Here is an 18,269-nt window from a genome sequence, read left to right on the forward strand (position 1 = left end):
ACTTTTAGATATTTAAGCGTAATTAAGTGTTCGATCAAGATTGTATAGTTCTTATTTAAAGTTGATAATATTGTGGAAAAAAATGTGTTTTTTTAAAATTATACAATAAAGATCAAACGATTAATATCATCTTAACCCGTTGAATGCGGGCAAATTCTAATTTGAGATTTCATTTCAAAAAATTCAAAATACACTGACATATACTAATAACTTAAAATTAGTCATACCAACGTTAAGTGATTTTTTTAATATTTCAGTTTCTTAACTTTTGCTAAAAGATTTTTAAATCTTTTATTTTTATAAGTATCAATTCAACCTCGATCCAATCTTTAAACCTAAAATCATCTTTTAAACCGGTTTAATTTCTGATTCGATTATGATAACCATGCCAACAATAGATTAGTATAAAAGTTGTATGACACATATGTTAATTCACAAAATCTCATAGATATAAATACATTACATTTGTTGCAACAACTTCATTATTATTCTTTGACATAAGAACTTCAAGATTTATTTTATTCAAGATATGCTAGAAAAGAGGGTTTAAGTAGCCTTTAATGGCTTATAAGTCTTGAGGTCTGAGATAATTCCTTCCACTGATCCAACTGCAGCAACAATAGAGACCATCAAGCAAAACACACTTAGAGTTTTTATCGCAATCCATGCAACAGAATATTTCTGTACTTTAGCTCTTGTTAGGTACATCTCTGTTGGAAAATACACTGTCAATGGAAAGAACGAGAAAGCTCCGAGCAAACCAACAACGTTGTTGAAGAATGGAAATATGATAGCAATCAATGTTGTTATTATCACATACATTGTCCTCCATATCACCTTGAACATGTTCACTCTCCATGTTCCAACCAATGGGATTCTTATGTTATATTCCTTTGTCATCAATTTGCTTTGTGGACTTCGCTTGCTGCCCCAACTTTCCACAGCAGAAAATATAGGTTGTGCGAAGACCTGATAAGCTCCAACGAGGTGAATGAGAATTAAAATGTTGCCAATGTCAATGAGCCAGTATGGTTCGTAAAAACCAAATCCGGTTAAGAAATTTCCAGGTGACTGGTTCCCGAATGCGGCGTAACCTAGAAGGCCACACATTGCATAGAAGAATGTGGTGATTGCAACTGCAGAATAGGTTGATTTCTTCATAGCTTGATTTTCTGGCGGACTTGATTTTAAAGTGTCCTACACAAGGAAAAAAAATGAAATGAGAATTTTATTTAACAATCTAAAGAAGTTTAAATGAGCATAATTCTCATAATTCTGATTGGACCCGATAAAACGTGAACAGACTCTCTCCTTATTGTATAAAAACATGTTTATAAAAAATCACGGACCTGTATCTCAACAATGACCACACTGAAACAATATGCGAACGCTATGTTTCCGATTGCTTGGAAAATATTCCACATCTTCTCTCGGCGAGTGACATCCACTCCAATAACTTGTCCTGTAAGACCTGTATGGGCAATTTTTCCTTCTACTATACATGTTCAAGAACCAAAGAATAAACAGTTTATGTTAGGTTAAACTATCATGCATAAACATTTTATGTTTAAAACCGAAAGCAATGCCTAACCTGCAATCTTTGCTATGGAAAGACCAATGCCAATGAAGGAATAACCAATAGACATGACAGCAGCAATAATAGAGAGCCATGAAAGTTCATGGAAGTTAGGGATTTGGCTGAGTAAAATCTGAAAGATTCCAAAGATTGTCATAAACTGATAGCTGGATGAAGTGCAGTCTGCATCATGGCCATTCTTATGGAAACAGTTTGATTTTTGTATGGCCCTATCCATAAATTAACAAGCAATGTAATTAAACTCATAGGTTTGAGAACAATGATATAAAAATATATGGAAACAATGATTTATAGAAAACGGCTATAGGTTTTTGAAGTTCTTACTCCATGCTAATGGCTCCTGTGAGAGTGAAACCAATGGTAACACCCACAAGATTTGTGTACTGAGCCAATGCACAAAGCTTGCATTGAAATTCTCCTGTAGGAAAAAAGAAAGAAAGAAAAGTTACAACAAACCAAAAATGAAGTATTAGTCAACATCAAATCCCTAAGAAAAAGGTTGTAACAAAAAAAAAAGTAATCCTTAAAAGTAAAATGTTAAAAATTGAATTTTGTAATAGGGTAGTGAACAAAAATTAATTTAATTTGACCTGGTTTTTCATTTAATTTTATAAAAGAAAAATATATAATTAATACTAGTAAACATTGAATCCTTGCAAAAATATGAATTTAGACCAAAAAAAATTAATCAAATATATGACTGCAAATTGCTTTTTGTAACTGTCTATATTATATATGAGAATGATTATGAATTCACTCAAAATAGATTTCTCTTTATTTTAGTTAGCATTATATAATAAAGTTTATATAGGAGCTGCTCAAAATTGAAATATTGAATTTAAATTGCATAAGATCATTAATAAGTTGAGGTTTGGTGGGGTTTTTAGAAATAAAAATTAAAATGATAAAAATACATTTTAAAAACTATTTATCATGACATGTACCGAAAATAGAAAACAAAATAACACTAGACAACATCTAATTCTTACAAAAAATAATTGACATTTCATTTGGCAAATTATTAAAAAAAATTAATAATAGGTCATAAAACCTAATCCTAAAATCATAATTGTTAGACATGTTCAAAAAACTTATCCAAATATTTACGAGTTACTCAAATCATACTAAATTTACATAAGATCGTGTGCAAGATGAGATTTGACGTGGTATTTAAGGTAAAAATGCATTTAAATTTCTTTACCACAAGATTAACCTCAACTAAAAAAAGTATAATATTAAGCAAATCTAAATATTTACAAAAACTGATCCATAACTGTGATTTAGTAAAATATCAAAAATTGAATGTTTATAAATTCATTCAAATCTCAATAGTTAGATCTAAATTTATATACGATCATGGATGAGATGAATTTCGGCACATTTTTTATATAAAACACTAAGATTCAAAAGTACATTCAAAATATTATTTGTTATCCGAAATATTCTTTTAAAAGAAAAACACAATATTAGACAACCACAAAAACGTTACACAAAGTCAAATTTTAATATAAATTATACTTTTGAGAAAATTTTATTCAGATATAAAATAATATAATACTACTTCATTTTTAGCTTTTCCTTAATTATAAGACCGTTTTGGATTTTTTTTTCTTATCCTTCTTTTAAGACCCTCATCACATTTGATTGTGCATTAATTTTTTTCACACACATACCCTTCATTATATTATATACTTTTTCTACAATTTCCTTAAATACTTTTACACAAATATTAAATGATTTTCTCCTTTAAAAATAAACTTGCAAAATTTTATAAATAGTAAATAAAATTAATATTTCAATCAATTTTTTAATTTCCATGATTTATTTAAGAGGATCTTATATTTAAGAACTGATGCATTCCCTACATTAAATCCTTGCAATACTCTTCGAACATATGATTGAAAAATAAAATATTAAAAAATATATATTTATAATTTTATTCAAATTTTAATCAATATATTTAAGTGTCATTTCAAAGTTCAATGTATAATTAATTGTCGTATTGTCAAAATTATCCCTAATCATTTATTATAGAGAGAGAAAAAGATTAAATAAATTACTAAAAAGTTAAGGGTATTGTAGGAAAAAACATAATCATTGTTTAAAAAGGAACAACAATTATTAGTTGTCTTGGTATTGGTATGTGTAAAAAGGTACTGAGGGAATAATATATTACTTCTGATCCTTAATTGAATATTTATAATTTCATTCAAATTTCAATCGTTAGATCTAGATCTATATATGATCGTGGATGAAATGAGATTTTGCGTAGTTTTTCTAAATAAAGCAAAATAACATATTCAAAAATTATTTTCCCCATGAAATATTCTTCAAACAGAAAAATGCAATACTAGCCAACATCAAATCTTTACAAAATTTTACACATGCGCACTCGATTTTATATATTTACAAAAACGGATTCAAATATATGACTAAAACGTAAAATATCAAAATTAAAGATTTATAATTTCATTCAAATCTAAGTCATTAGATCTAGATTTAAATATGATCATGAGAAGAGACTTCGCGTTATTTTCTTAAAAAAAATAAAGTAAAAGTATATTCAAAATATTATTTTCCGTGCAAAATATTTTTTAAACGGAAAAATACAACACTAACTTACACAAAAAGTTTACTTATACAAATTTTAGTATAAATTTTTTAATAACAAATAAGAATATATTAGATACATTGTTTATTCAATAAATATGAAAAATAAACTTTTTCTTATAAACAGAACTAGAAAAATGTTAATTAAATGAAAATATAAAAATATAAGAAAAATTGTCTCAAAAACACAAAAATTGTCTTTAGACAACAACAAAACACAAACATCAAAATAACAGCAGCAACAACAAACCAATCAACAAATACATCTCGTGAGTAAAGTTTATTCAAATATATGATTGAAGAGTAAAGTATTAAAATTGGACTTAGAATTTACCTAGAATATTTTTCACCATCACTTTGTAGGTAGGATTTCTGATTCCATAAATAGGATCAGGATACCTATAGCAACCTACAAGAAGAAGAGAAGTGAAGAGAGTGATAAAGGAGAAGAGCAGAAGAATAATAGTCCCAACAATCCATCCCAATTGTGCAACAGCCCATGCCAATGACAACACTCCAGATCCAATCACAGCCGTCACAATGTGCGCACTCGCAGTCACCCATGTTCCTTCATGAATCATGAATAAAACATTATCAATGTTGACACAACAAAATAACATTATGTTTTTTGTTAAATAAAATTGTATTTGATCAAACAAGAGAAAAACCTGTTCTTTTTATGACTCCATCATCATCATATTTCTCATCATCAATAGAGAAGCTACTCGAGACTGGCATGGCCATGACTCACTGGATTTCTGTCTTGTTCTTGATTTCTTTGAAAATTGGTTTTTGAAACTGAGACACTACCCCCTTATATATAAGAAATGTCTGAAGTAAGAATTGAATAAAGGTTTGACCTTAGTTGCATATAGTTAATGCTCTATTTGAAATATGTACATTTGCTTACCTAAGATAGCCAAAAATAAGGGTGTTGGAAAAATAAATTTTAATACATTTTTCAATTTTTCAATTTTTTTTAATTAAAAAAGAATTAATTGTGAAATTAAATTTCTTGATAATAAATTTTATCTTTATAAATTATTTTTCATAAGGATAATTAATTAATATTGTCATTAATAATAAAGAAAGCTTGAGCTTTTTACATTCAAAATATCTCACATTTGTTCGGATAGATTAGCAAAATAAAGATTATTTTTATTGATTATGATACATGATGAGCTTTACTTCCTATTTGTGTTTTTGAATTTTATTTAAAGATAGGTTAAACATATTCTCAATTTTATTTGTTATCTTTTTCATTAGTTAGGTCTTATGCCCCCTTGTTTTTTGTTTTTGTTTTTTTTATTCAATAAAATAATTTTTATAAAAAATCATTAACATTATCATAAATTTTTTATTAATATTTATATTTAAATATAAATAATATGATTTTTAGATAAAATATAAATATAAATATAATTTAAACATTGAAATTAACAAACATTTAGCTTCAAAATTAAGTTATTTGTCTTTTGTAAATGTTCAATGTTTTTATTTTCCTTTATTAATTGTCAATGTGCTTTACGCATATATTCTGGGACCTCTTTTTTGTTGGTATTAATTTATCTTGGGAAGTTATCCCTCCATTTTTTTGTTAATAAAATTTTATTTTTTGAATTGATGTATTTGATATACATATATAGACTCCATACATTTATTTATGTATGAATTAAAAAAAATTATAATGAATAATAGATAGAGAAAATTGATTTATTATGACAATGTATTATGGGACAGTTCTTTTTTTAATAATTTAGCTAATCAAGCATTTAAAATAATTTTGACTTATTTAAATATTAATAAGTAAATTGATTTTTGTGTGCTTTTTTTAGTTCAAAAATGCGAGGCCTTACACTCTTGATTAGACTACTTGTCCTTTGAATTGTCCATTTCCAAATTATATGTTGTCGTATCTCGAAAAATATGATTCTTCGCGATGGTCGCGGAAACATGATTCGAACAAAGTCAATACCAAATTTTATTTATCCCAATGAAAAAATAGGAAAATATCGATAAAACCTTTACAAATAGAATAATGGTCGTCGCAACCTATTCGGATTCGGGAGTCGATTACGCATGAGGAAAGTATTAGCATCTCCCACATCCGTTGTACTCAACAGGAACCTTTTAGTCTAATTTGCGATTTGAATGTTAGCTAATGTTCATTGTTTTCTTCAAGTGAATAAAGGATTGAAAAGAGAAATGGATGGGAACCTCAGAAGGGGGAAATGGTGGTTTTTTATTAGTGTGCTCGCCAAGATATCGCAATCTCGTGTCTACGTATCCTTATAGTGTAATAAGGAAATCAAAGCATTCATAGTTCAGGAAAATACGGCTTATTGGTGTCTTTTAATGAACAATTGTTTAGATCGTGTTCTAAAGGCTAAACATTGGTTTGTCTACTCTCGGCGGAGGCTTGAGCACTAGTTTATTATGCACGTTAGAAGGACTAAACAATGTTCTTTTGAAAATATTTTGATAAGTTGGATTTAGTACGTTGTAAGTTTTGTTTGGATAACGATTATTCGGATAATTGAATAAGGCAACTTGAATCCAAATAGCCGAGAAAAAGAATCGAAGGCTCTAAACCGTTTCCCTTTCCATCCTTCATTATAACAGGGTTTGATAATAGTTAATGTATTTTGAACGGATGACGAATACTCAGATGGCCGAGTAAGGCAACTCATATCCATATATTAGGGAAAGGGAATAGAAGGCTCTAGACCACTTTCTTTTTCATCTAAGTGATTTAAGAAAATAGGTTTGTGTATGGTTGATATTTTGGATAAACGATAAATGTTCGAGTGACTAAGTAAGGCAACTCATATTCAAGCATTCGAGGAGAGGAATTGAAGGCTCTAGACCATCTCCCTTTTCGTTCTTAATTTATTATTAAAATGTTTTGACTTAATTGGTTTAGATGTTTTTTTTAACAGAAATGACAAATGTTTGAATAACCGAGTAAGGGAACAAGTATTCAAACAATCGAGGAGAGGAGTTGAAGGCTCAAAATCATCCCCTTTTTCATTTCTAAATGAAATGGTGTTTAATCGTGATTAGGTATTTTAATTTGATTCGAATAAAAAAATACTCGATGTTAGGTCGAGGTTTTAAATTTGTATTCGCGGATATATTGGATTATATTTAGTGAATCAATCGTCTAATCGATTAATTGAAATCGAATAGGTCTCATTGTAAGAAAGCTCAAGAGTAAGCTATGTAACGTTGATGATGATGCTAAGATTAATCGACTTTCGAAGGTGTTTAAAGAATATGCTTGATATTGAATCGAGAATTATTTGATTTTCAAATGGTTTAGTGAGATTATAACGCTTAGGATGATTACCAATTGGGGTATCATCATAATATAAAAAAACTAAATGCATGATTTGTATGAAACTATAGTTTACACAAGTAAATTTAATCAATCAAATATAAAGTAATAACTCAGATAAATCTTTCAAGAATGAATGGAGAATTAACTCAATTATATTAAATAATAATAGAGAATTATGATAAAATGGAAAAAATATTAATTAATTGACTAATACACATTAAAATATTAAAATGTTAATCAAATAAATATAATAAATCATTTAAATAATATTTAAAATAAATATGATAAAAAAACAATAGAAAAAATCAAGAAAAAAAAAGATAAAAAAGAGTAAATGGGTTCCCCCAAAAGGATGAAAACAAGGCCCAAAGGGCGCTACCAGACCTCCCTTGGGGTGTAAACAGAAAATCCACGCAGGCCCAACACAAAAGGCCCATCCCAACCTGAGAGGTCCAGTGAGACCTCCAGTCAACCAGGTTGACTTCGAAGTAATGCCCTTGACCATCAGATTCAATGATCTGACTTGGTCAACATGGATGGAGGGTGATGGGAGATGGAAGGATACGGTAAGGGAATGGGGACCACACATAGGATCTAACGGAGAGGGTCCCCTGACCAGTGACAAGTGTCCATGGTCAAAGCTTAAAAGCTCCAACCCTTAGTCGATCCTCTTCATTCCATATAAACTTTCTCTCTCTTCAATTCTAATCAACCAAAATTCTCTGCAATCTCGTCCTTCATATTCGATGTAACCTCGTAGAAGAAGACGGTAGTTGTCGGCCAAGGGCGGCGACGCCACCTAAAACCTAAAACACTAATCCCTCTTATTTCTTCTCTACTATCCAAATGTGGCCTCATTTTTACCTAAATCTTCTCCAAATGTCCGGATCGAAACCTAGCAGAGTCCACAAAATCAAAATGTAAAAAACAAAAACCTCTAACACTAAACTTATACCAAACAACCTTATATACCTTAATCAGAGCGAAATTTCAAGAAAGGGGAACAAACAACCAAAAACCCTAATTCGAATTAGGGTTCAAATAGTGTGGGATCAAGGTAATCAACAAAGGGTTTTTACTCAAGACATCATGGTGAAGACGATAGTAGCAAGAAAATGGAGGAAAAGAAGCCAACTTACAAAATCCGAGCTAATCTGATGCTTTTTTTCGACGACCAATAAATAAGCCTTTCTTTACTCCCTTTATGTTTCTTCAAAGTCTTCCTCCTCTTCTCTTTTTGTCTTTCTTGAACTTTGTTGTTTATTGTACCGTAGAATTTTGAGCTCACCTATATCAGAGTTTCAGTGTGAAACTTTAATTAGGTGTTTAGATAGATTGAGCTTTAGGTCATGTTTTTGATGAAATTTTTGCAGAGTAACAGTATGTGGACTCTCCCTTTAATCCAATAGAATAATACCCTTATTTATAAGGGATGAATAGGGTAATGAGAGAGGGTACAAACGTGTGAGTTTCTCTTAATATTTTGTTGGCTCGTGTGGGAATTCTGAGAAAAATGGTGAGCTTTAATATCTTTGAGAATTAAACCGTTAGTGAGATTTGTGTGTCTCCCTGATTTCACGGGATGGTTGTGAGTTGAATGACACGAATTCTTCACTTGCAGAATCTGTCATGATTGTACCTTCTTACTCTTTTTGAGTTTAAAATATGGCCCCCCTTAATTGTTATATGTTGACAACAATGTTTTCACTGCAAGTTATTTAGTATGGCACACGTCAAGTGTGTTTTTGCTGAAGCGGGTTTGTATTTGAATTGATAATTTTATGTTTATGATGTTGCATAACCAATAGGAGTTTTAGGGACCCTGATGTTACGATGCCTTTTGCAAGGCGGATGTGCTTGACATTTGATGCAAACTTTTAGACTGACTTAATAATTGATCAATGTTGTTTTTGCGGGTTCAAATACGAAGTTTGGATGATAAGGCTATTGGAGTAGCTAGAAAATCATGGTGACATATTGGGGAAAAGGCAGTACCTCTTCTTCCAAGTCGAAAATCGACCAAGGTATTATGTCTTGTGGCATGTTGTGTGATTAGGTTGCAATGTTTTATGGAGATAATTCATGTAATGACTGCACCATGCGAATGATCATTAACTTAAATGTAAATTAATTTGAATTAACTCTTCCTCTCTTAACATGTCACTAATGGAAAGGGTGGGATTCAAGTGAAGAGATTTCTCAATGGGAGTTTTGAGGAGAGAATTTATTGATGTGCAAACAGGATTCTGAGTAAGATTAGACATAGGTTAACAAATCGTTTCAAATGTACATTCAAACACTAGTTTTTCTTTTAATTTCATTTAAATCTTCTATATATTGTTTAATGTAACTTGTATGTAGGATAAAAAATTATATATCTTTTTAAAAGTAACTTGGTTTTTTTAAGATAGTGAACCTTGATACATGTTTCCTTATTTCCCAATTATCCAAGTGGTCTAGAACTTAAAGATGAATCCGACAAAGGGCATTACATGTGACCATAAAAACTTAAATTTAAAAAAAAAGCCAAAACTCAAGCCTGACATTCAAACCTCTAAGTCCATAACTCGAGATAATAAAATGATCTACATCAAATTTATGTTAACATTATGAATAAGAACATAGCCTTTCTTAACTCACATTTGTTTCAACAAATACTTATAATCAAGGTCATTATAGAACATGATATAACATGAATGAATCTAATCACTTTGAAATAAATATATCAATTATGAATTATTTGGAATATATAAAACAAGGTTTCTTAATGCAAAACCAAGGAGGACCTCCAATATTAAGATACAATTGTATGCACATCTGGAATGAAGACATGTTATGCACCAATCTAAGACTTGGATTATAACCTTTAAATGATCATGGCCAAGGGCCAAATGTTCATCTTAACTCAATATCTGAAAGGTGTAAGGCCCAATATTCAATACTTAGAGTAAGGAGTATACACTGTAATGCCTTCTGGAGGTCTAAACAGGAAAAATAAAAGGCAGGAAAAAATTGGGGTATGATAGTTGCCTCTATTTGATTGCCTAGAGTATAGGAAAATGAATTGTGGCAGGGTTCATTTTTAGGATAAATTCCAATCGATATATTCTAGCAAGTGAATGATACCTCTGTCATACGGTGAACTGACTTTGTGTGTTTTTGCTTTGGAAAGCAAATGTCGCGGTTAGCAAGAGTCGCCACCGACTTTTCTTTTATCCAATAAGGAAAGGTGGAAAAGAATAGGAAAGACCTTAATTAGATTTTGGGTTTGGGAGGTACATTATACAAAGGGAAGGTGTTAGCACCCTTTGTATCCATGGTTATCCATGGGCTCTTAATTGCTTGATCACTTGTCTGAAAAAGTGTGTGAGAGCTGTTTAGAAAATGTTTTGAAAAGAGAATTTAACTTTGTAATGATTCTTGTATGAATGTATACAAAGTGGTTATCTCGTTTAGTTTTGAAAGTTATTTAGAAAAATATAACCTGACAATGATTCTAGTACGAATGTATGCCAAGTGGTGATTTTCTAATGGAGGTTTTGAAAAGTGTGAGGTGTGAAAAGTAGTTTTAGTTGTGAGCAAGCATTTAGGAGTTATACCTACCCAAGGTCTTTATGGGCATTTCCTATCCTTATGAGGGTAAAACTGTCCTTACTATTGAGAAGTAAGTAGTTTTATCCTTTGGATGTAGAAGGGTCATCGTAGGGACATCGATTGGTCATTGAAAGCAACGGTTGTAAGGATACCTTAGCATTCGAAGGGACTATCATCATTTAACCGTAGGCTACACCGAAGGGTCATCGAGGGACAAAATCATATATTCGAAGGCAACATCCGAGGGGCTATGATTTATTTTCGAGGGACATGATGATTTAATCGAAGGGTATTGGCTAAGTGTATCCTCACATTCGCGAAACATGACCATAATACCGTAATACCGTAAAGCAACAAAGAGAGGTCCAAGGTCACATATTCATAGGCCGTATTTTACAATCAATTAGGTAATTAGGAGGAATCCTCACATTAAAATTAATACATTAAGATCAATTAAGCAATTTAGGGTGGATCTTCGCCATAAAATTAATACATTAAAATCAATTGAGTAATTCAGGGTGAATCTCCACAAGGGTACCCCACAAATAAAGTGAGAGACCTAACAAGCAATCTTTTCCTGGGATATGTGAACCTGTACAAAACTCAACAAAACATGTCAGAACACCAAATCAGGGTGCAATCGAGGATTACACCACAAAAAAAAAGATCACAACAGTAAATAGGGTCGGGTAAATGATGCATGGCTATGATAAAACATGAGTGAAAAATCAGAACAGAAAAGTCAGCTACTGTCACGTTCGCTCCTGCCTCGCCTAGCGAAGGCTTAGCGAATACTCGCTGCATGCTCGCTTAGCGATGTGCTAGCGAGCGGCTGCGGATTCTGGTTTTGATATCAGTACAATTTTAACCAATTTTATGCCTTATGGCTTTCATTACAGCAATTATATGGTTAATCATTTAAGGTATTCAGGTATATACTAAAATTCACATGCCAAACTTAAGATATTTTCATAAATTTAATCATAATGCCATATGCAAATTAAGAACATAAGGCAGTAATAGCAATGTAAACCTGTTTGCAACTGAATTACGACTTCGAATCGGCAAAATCGGATTGAATTGGGCAGAGGTAAACCTTGACGCCGCCGAGTTCCTTCAGGGTTTGCCTCCCGTGAGTGTTAGGGTTTGCTTGCTAGGGTTCTCCTTTTTCCGTTTTCCGTCTGTCCATTTTCGTGACTGAAGTGTCGGTATTTATAGTGATTGTGGTGACCTAATGGGCTCAGAATGAAGCCCAAAAATTCTGATATTCGCAAGCTTCGCTAGGCGAGCATGTAGCGAAGGGTTCGCTAGGCGAAGGAGTTGCTCGCTTAGCGAGCAGGCCAGTTTGGGCCATTTTCTGGATTGGGCCACTCGTGAGTTGGGCCTTTGTTCTTTTAAGGTCAATCCCTTGAAAAATGAGTTGGAGTGCTTCGAAAAGTGTTTTGTAAGATTAACGGGCAAATTTTGGGGTATGACAGCTGCCCCTGTTCGATATTCTTGAACCGAGAGAGTTAGGATGGCATGTATGCCATTCATGGTCTGGAGGTGGAAGATTATTGAACACTAGAATGCCCCAAAAATTTGCACTTGTCAATTAGTCTTGATGGAGATGGGCTTAAAGATGCCATCCAGGAAGTTTGATGATGAGAGCTTCAGAGTGCGTTGTACATTAGACGAAGTCATACCGGGTCATACGCTAAATCGTATAGTGAGTCATCCATCAGGCTGTCGACTTCGCTGGGGAGTCAGAGTGTGTTATACGTTGCTGGGGATAAGAGATCAGAATGGATCATACACTAGACCGTATCTGAATAGCAGAGTGAATTATTCATTAGGTGGATGACTGACGAAGGTAGAATCAGAATGGATCATACGCTAGATCGTATCTGAGTTGAAGATCCAAATGGGTCGTACGTTAGACCGTATTGGAGTTGCAGAATGAGCCGTACGTTAGGCTGTATCAGACGAAGGTAGAATCAGAATGGATCATACGCTAGATCGTATCTGAGTTGAAGATCCAAATGGGTCGTACGTTAGACCGTATTGGAGTTGCAGAATGAGCCGTACGTTAGGCTGTATCTGACGAAGGTAGAATCAGAATGGATCATACGCTAGATCGTATCTGAGTTGAAGATCCAAATGGGTCGTATGTTAGACCGTATTGGAGTTGCTGAAAGTCAGAATGGATCGTACGTTAGATCGCATCTGAGTTGAAGATCCAAATGGGTCGTACATTAGACCGTATTGGAGTTGCTGAAAGTCAGAATGGATCGTACGTTAGATCGCATCTGAGTTGAAGATCCAAATGGGTCGTACGTTAGACCGTATTGGAGTTGCAGAATGAGCCGTACGTTAGGCTGTATCTGAAGAAGAAAGTAGTCGTACGCTAGACTACACCTCGGAATGTACCGTACGCTAGGCAGTATCTGAGGATTTGAAGATCCAAATGAGTCCTACGTTAGACCGTATTGGAGTTGCTGAAAGTCAGAATGGATCGTACGTTAGATCGCATCTGAGTTGAAGGAGTCATATGTTGAGCCGAATCAGAATGAACCGTACGTTAGGCTGTATCTGATAACATTTGCTGTATTTGCAATGAATATCTGGGGTGGGCTTAAACATGCCACCATTGGGAGGATATCAGAGTGTTTGTCAGAATGAATGTTCATATGGATTATATCTGAGAGATGTAGTTGAATCCTGAATGTAATTGATAAAGATGTCCGTCTGAATGGACCTTTGTTTTGACTGTATCAGGAGGATAATTAACCTGAAAAACAAAGTTAGTCTCATGCCATGTCATGATGCATGAGATATTTTATCTTTATAAATGCGAACAATGTATGCATGCGGATGCTGTGAAATGATGTAATGAATGAATTATGCGTCTGAAAAGTTTTTTTTTTCTGGCGACCCCCTGGGGAAAATAAATCCCCATCTTCTGGTTGGAGATACTTGTATTGATGACCCCTTCTCATCTAGGGATACTTGATTTCTGTCTGATGGTAGAAATATTTAACAGAAGCCTGGCCAGGGGTGGAAGAGATGACCAATTTGTCTAGTAATGCCAATTGCTTTTGGGGAATAACTGGCTTTGCTGGGGAATAGAATTAGCGACGGATTCATGGGAAAGCCTGGTTAGACCTTCTCCTCGATCCTGAAGTCTCGTAGTGATTGCTATTTCTATTTTATGCATGCATTTTTGGTACACATCGATCATATTCAAATGCACGTATTAATTCAAATTAAATCAATGGATGTTTATGCAAACAAAATAGAAAAAGTAAAACAAAAGCATCTTTTTGGAAATAAAATTATATTGATTCTGAAAGAGGGCCTATAAACAGGCAATTTGTGTACATGGAGACAGAAATCCTAGTAAGAGGAAATTATCGAGAATATAAAGAAAAGCTATGAAGGAAAAGCCCTGTTGATTTTAATTCTACTACTGTCATTATGTCTTCAAGCGTCTCATCTCCTGCTGTCGGATAGAATTGATTGGCTTGTTCAGTCCCTTAAACTTGGATGAAGCTGTCTGAGAACGGGACATAGTCATACGCTTTTAATCCATAATTTTTGCCTGGACCGCCTTTTCAGGTTTTCAGTCCACCAGGATACCCTTTTTTGCCCAAGCCGCCTTTTCAGGTTTTCGACTTGCCGAGTGTACATTTTTATATGTTTATCCCTAATTTTTGCCCGAACCCTTTTGGTTCGCCGGGATGCCCTTACTTTTGCCTAGGTACGTCGACCTAGCGGGTCTCTTTTATGCGTAGTATTTTTTAACTATGTCTGCGTTCACGGGATGTGGGAAGTCTTCGCCATCCATCGTAGCAAGTATCATGGCTCCACCAGAGAATACCTTCTTAACTACAAATGGCCCTTCGCATGTGGGAGTCCATTTGCCCCTGGGATCACCTTGTGGTAGAATGATACGCTTTATCACCAATTCGCCGATTTGATACACCCGTCTCTTGACCTTTTTGTTGAATGCCTGGGTCATGCGCTTCTGATATATCTGCCCATGACAAACAGCCGCAAGTCTCTTTTCATCAATCAAATTTATCTGATCGAGTCGAGTCTGAATCCATTCATTCTCGTCTAAACCTGTCTCTTTCATGATTCTTAGAGAGGGAATCTAAATCTCTACCGGTAGGACGGCTTCCATTCCGTAGACTAAAGAGAAAGGAGTTGCCCCTGTCGAAGTGCGTACTGAAGTGCGATAACCATGAAGAGCAAATGGTAACATCTCATGCCAGTCTTTGTACGTTACTGTCATCTTTTGTATGATCTTCTTGATATTTTTATTAGCATCCTCCACGGCGCCGTTCAACCTTGGCCGGTACGGAGAAGAGTTATGGTGTTTTATCTTGAACTGCGTGCAGAGTTCAGTAATCATTTTGTTGTTCAAATTGGTGCCATTATCAGTGATAACTCTTTCGGGGATGCCATATCGACAAATGAGATTATTCCTGATGAATCGTGCCACCACATTCTTGGTGACAGAAGCAAATGAGGCTGCCTCAACCCACTTTGTAAAGTAATCAATAGCAACAAGGATGAAACGATGTCCATTAGAAGTCGTAGGTTTGATCTCTCTGATCATATCAATGCCCCACATTGCAAAGGGCCAAGGGGCTGTTAACACGTTTAATGGAGCAGGAGGCACATGTACTTTATCCGCATAGATCTGGCATTTGTGACAAGTTCTGGAGTGATGGTGGCAATCAGCTTCCATGGTAGACCAATAATACCCTGATCTCAGAATCTTCTTGGCCATTGTATGTCCACTAGAGTGAGTCCCAAAAATACCGTCATGCATGTCTTCCATAATCTTTTCTGCTTCCTTTTTATCCACACAATGAAGCAAAGTCGAATCATGATTACGTTTGTATAATATTCCATTACTCAAAAAGAATCTAGCGGAGAACTTCCTCAGGAATTTTCTGTCATTGATGGACGCCCCTTCAGGGTATTCCTGAGCTTCTAAATATCTTTTTACTTCGTGGAACCAAGGTTTCTCTTCTACTTCAGCAGCGTTAAGTTCATAACAATATGCTGGTTCATCTAGTCATTCAATGGTGATCCTGGGAGCTTCATTGTCCCATCTGACTCTGAACATAGATGACATGGTGACCAAGGCGTCTGCCAACTGATTCTCTTCTCGTGGAATATGTTCGAATGTGATCTTTTCAAAGTATGGGATTAATGTCAACACCCGCTCTCGATAAGGGATGAGATTCGGATGTTTAGTGTCCCATTCTCCTTTGATCTGACTGATTACTAATGCTGAGTCTCCATACACGCTCAAAAACTTGATTCTCAGGTCTATAGCAGCTCTGAGTCCCAAAATACATGCTTCATACTTGGCCATATTGTTGGTACAATCGAAACATAGTCTAGCAGTGAAAGGCGTATGGCAACCCTTGGGAGAAATAATCACAACACCAACACCATTACCCAAAGCATTAGAAGATCCATCGAAAACCATAGTCCATCGGGATCCTAGTTCGGGTCCTTCATCTGGTCCAGGTTCTTCGTAATCAGTAACAAGCATGACATCCTCATCTGGGAACTCAAAATTCATAGATTGGTAATCATCCACTGCTTGATGAGCCAAATGATCGGCCAGCACGCTTCCTTTGATTGCTTTCTGGGTAGTATACTGGATATCATACTCTGTTAAAATCATCTGCCATCTCGCTATTCTTCCGGAGAGGGCAGGTTTCTCAAATATGTATTTGATGGGATCCACCTTAGAAATCAACAAAGTGGTATGATTCAACATATACTGTCTTAGTCGGCGAGCAGCCCAGGCCAAAGCACAGCAAGTTCTCTCGAGTAGTGAGTATCTTGTTTCACAGTCGGTAAACTTTTTGCTAAGGTAGTATATGGCATGCTCTTTTCGACCAGACTCGTCATGTTGCCCCAACACGCACCCCATTGAATTTTCTAACACGGTCAAATACATTATTAGAGGTCTTCCTTCAACTAGTGGCATCAGGATCGGAGGTTCCTGGAGATACTTCTTGATTTTGTCAAAAGCTTCTTGACATTCATCATTCCATATCATCTCTTGATTCTTCCTCAGTAGTTTGAAGATGGGTTTGCAGGTAGCAGTTAAATGGGAGATAAACCGGGCGATGTAATTCAAACGTCCCAAGAAACCTCTGACTTCCTTATCTGTACGGGGCACTGGCATTTCTTGGATAGCTCTCACCTTAGCCGGGTCAACCTCAATTCCTTTACCACTGACAATCAATCCCAAGAGTTTACCGGATCTTACTCCAAAGGTGCATTTGTTCGGGTTCAATCTCAGCTTGTATTTCTTCAACCTCTCAAACAATTTGTACAAATGATCGAGATGTTCTTCTTCAGTATGAGATCTGGCTATCATGTCATCCACATATACTTCTATTTCATGATGAATCATATCATGGAACAAAACCACCATAGCACGCTTGTATGTTGCCCCGGCGTTCTTTAAACCGAATGACATTACTTTGTAACAGAAAGTGCCCCATTGCGTCACAAACGTAGTTTTCTCCATGTCTTCAGGTGCCATCTTAATCTGGTTATAACCCGAGAATCCATCCATGAAGGAGAATACTTTGTGTTGCGCGGTATTGTCTACCAGAACATCAATGTGCGGGAGTGGAAAGTCATCTTTGGGACTCGCTTTGTTCAAATCTCTGTAATCGACGCACATTCGCACCTTACCGTCCTTCTTCGGTACCGGTACCACATTAGCAACCCATTGAGGATAAGAAGTAACAGCCAGAAAACCTGCATCAAATTGTTTCATAACCTCGGCTTTGATTTTCTCAGACATTTCAGGACGCATGCGGCGAACCTTTTGTTTAACAGGACGACAATCTTCCTTCGTTGGCAAACGATGCACTACTATGTCAGTATCCAATCCTGGCATGTCTTCATAAGACCAAGCAAAAATCTCTACATAGTCATGTAACATCTGAATCAATCTTTCTTTAATACTGTTTTCCAAGCCTGCTCCTATTTTGACTTCTTTCTTGTCCACTTCAGTACCCAGGTTTACTATCTCGATTGACTCTTCATGCGGCTGTATAGTCTTCTCTTCTTGCAGTACCAGTCTGGCAAGTTCTCCAGGTA

The 18,269-nt window shown here is 34.8% G+C and overlaps 1 protein-coding gene and 1 long non-coding RNA gene across 3 annotated transcripts in view; one reads left to right on the forward strand and one right to left on the reverse strand.

Moving 5' to 3' along the window:
• Positions 1–427: 427 nt before the first annotated feature.
• On the reverse strand, positions 428–5,040 carry LOC127092002 (amino acid permease 1). Of its 2 annotated transcripts, none has more exons than XM_051030769.1 (6): positions 4,876–5,040; positions 4,542–4,775; positions 1,922–2,015; positions 1,592–1,806; positions 1,350–1,492; positions 428–1,197 (listed from the first exon to the last, which is right to left on the reverse strand). In XM_051030769.1, exons 1-6 carry the CDS (start codon positions 4,949–4,951, stop codon positions 547–549), a joined length of 1,413 nt encoding a protein of 470 aa, XP_050886726.1. In that variant the 5' UTR covers positions 4,952–5,040; the 3' UTR covers positions 428–546. The 2 variants fall into 2 exon arrangements, with proteins under 2 accessions (XP_050886726.1, XP_050886725.1); XM_051030768.1 differs by having other exon boundaries at positions 1,350–1,495.
• A 3,834-nt stretch (positions 5,041–8,874) lies between these two features.
• The window catches only part of LOC127092003 (uncharacterized), a 52,136-nt gene continuing 42,741 nt past the window's right edge, over positions 8,875–18,269 (forward strand). The window contains exon 1 of the long non-coding RNA XR_007792059.1: positions 8,875–9,571. This is a non-coding gene — a long non-coding RNA (uncharacterized LOC127092003). The remainder of the gene's footprint in view (positions 9,572–18,269) is intronic.

This window comes from Lathyrus oleraceus, chromosome 6 (assembly GCF_024323335.1).
Source record: "Lathyrus oleraceus cultivar Zhongwan6 chromosome 6, CAAS_Psat_ZW6_1.0, whole genome shotgun sequence".
Taxonomy (NCBI): Eukaryota; Viridiplantae; Streptophyta; class Magnoliopsida; order Fabales; family Fabaceae; genus Lathyrus; species Lathyrus oleraceus.

Coding starts and splice junctions, on each gene's coding strand:
- LOC127092002 (XM_051030768.1), bottom strand. CDS start 4,951: ATGGCCATGCCAGTCTCGAGTAGCTTCTCTATTGATGATGAGAAATAT. Junction 2,016..4,541: donor GATGGTGAAAAATATTCTAG/GTAAATTCTAAG, acceptor TTTTTCCTACAG/GAGAATTTCAATGCAAGCTT. Junction 1,807..1,921: donor ACAGGAGCCATTAGCATGGA/GTAAGAACTTCA, acceptor ATTTATGGATAG/GGCCATACAAAAATCAAACT.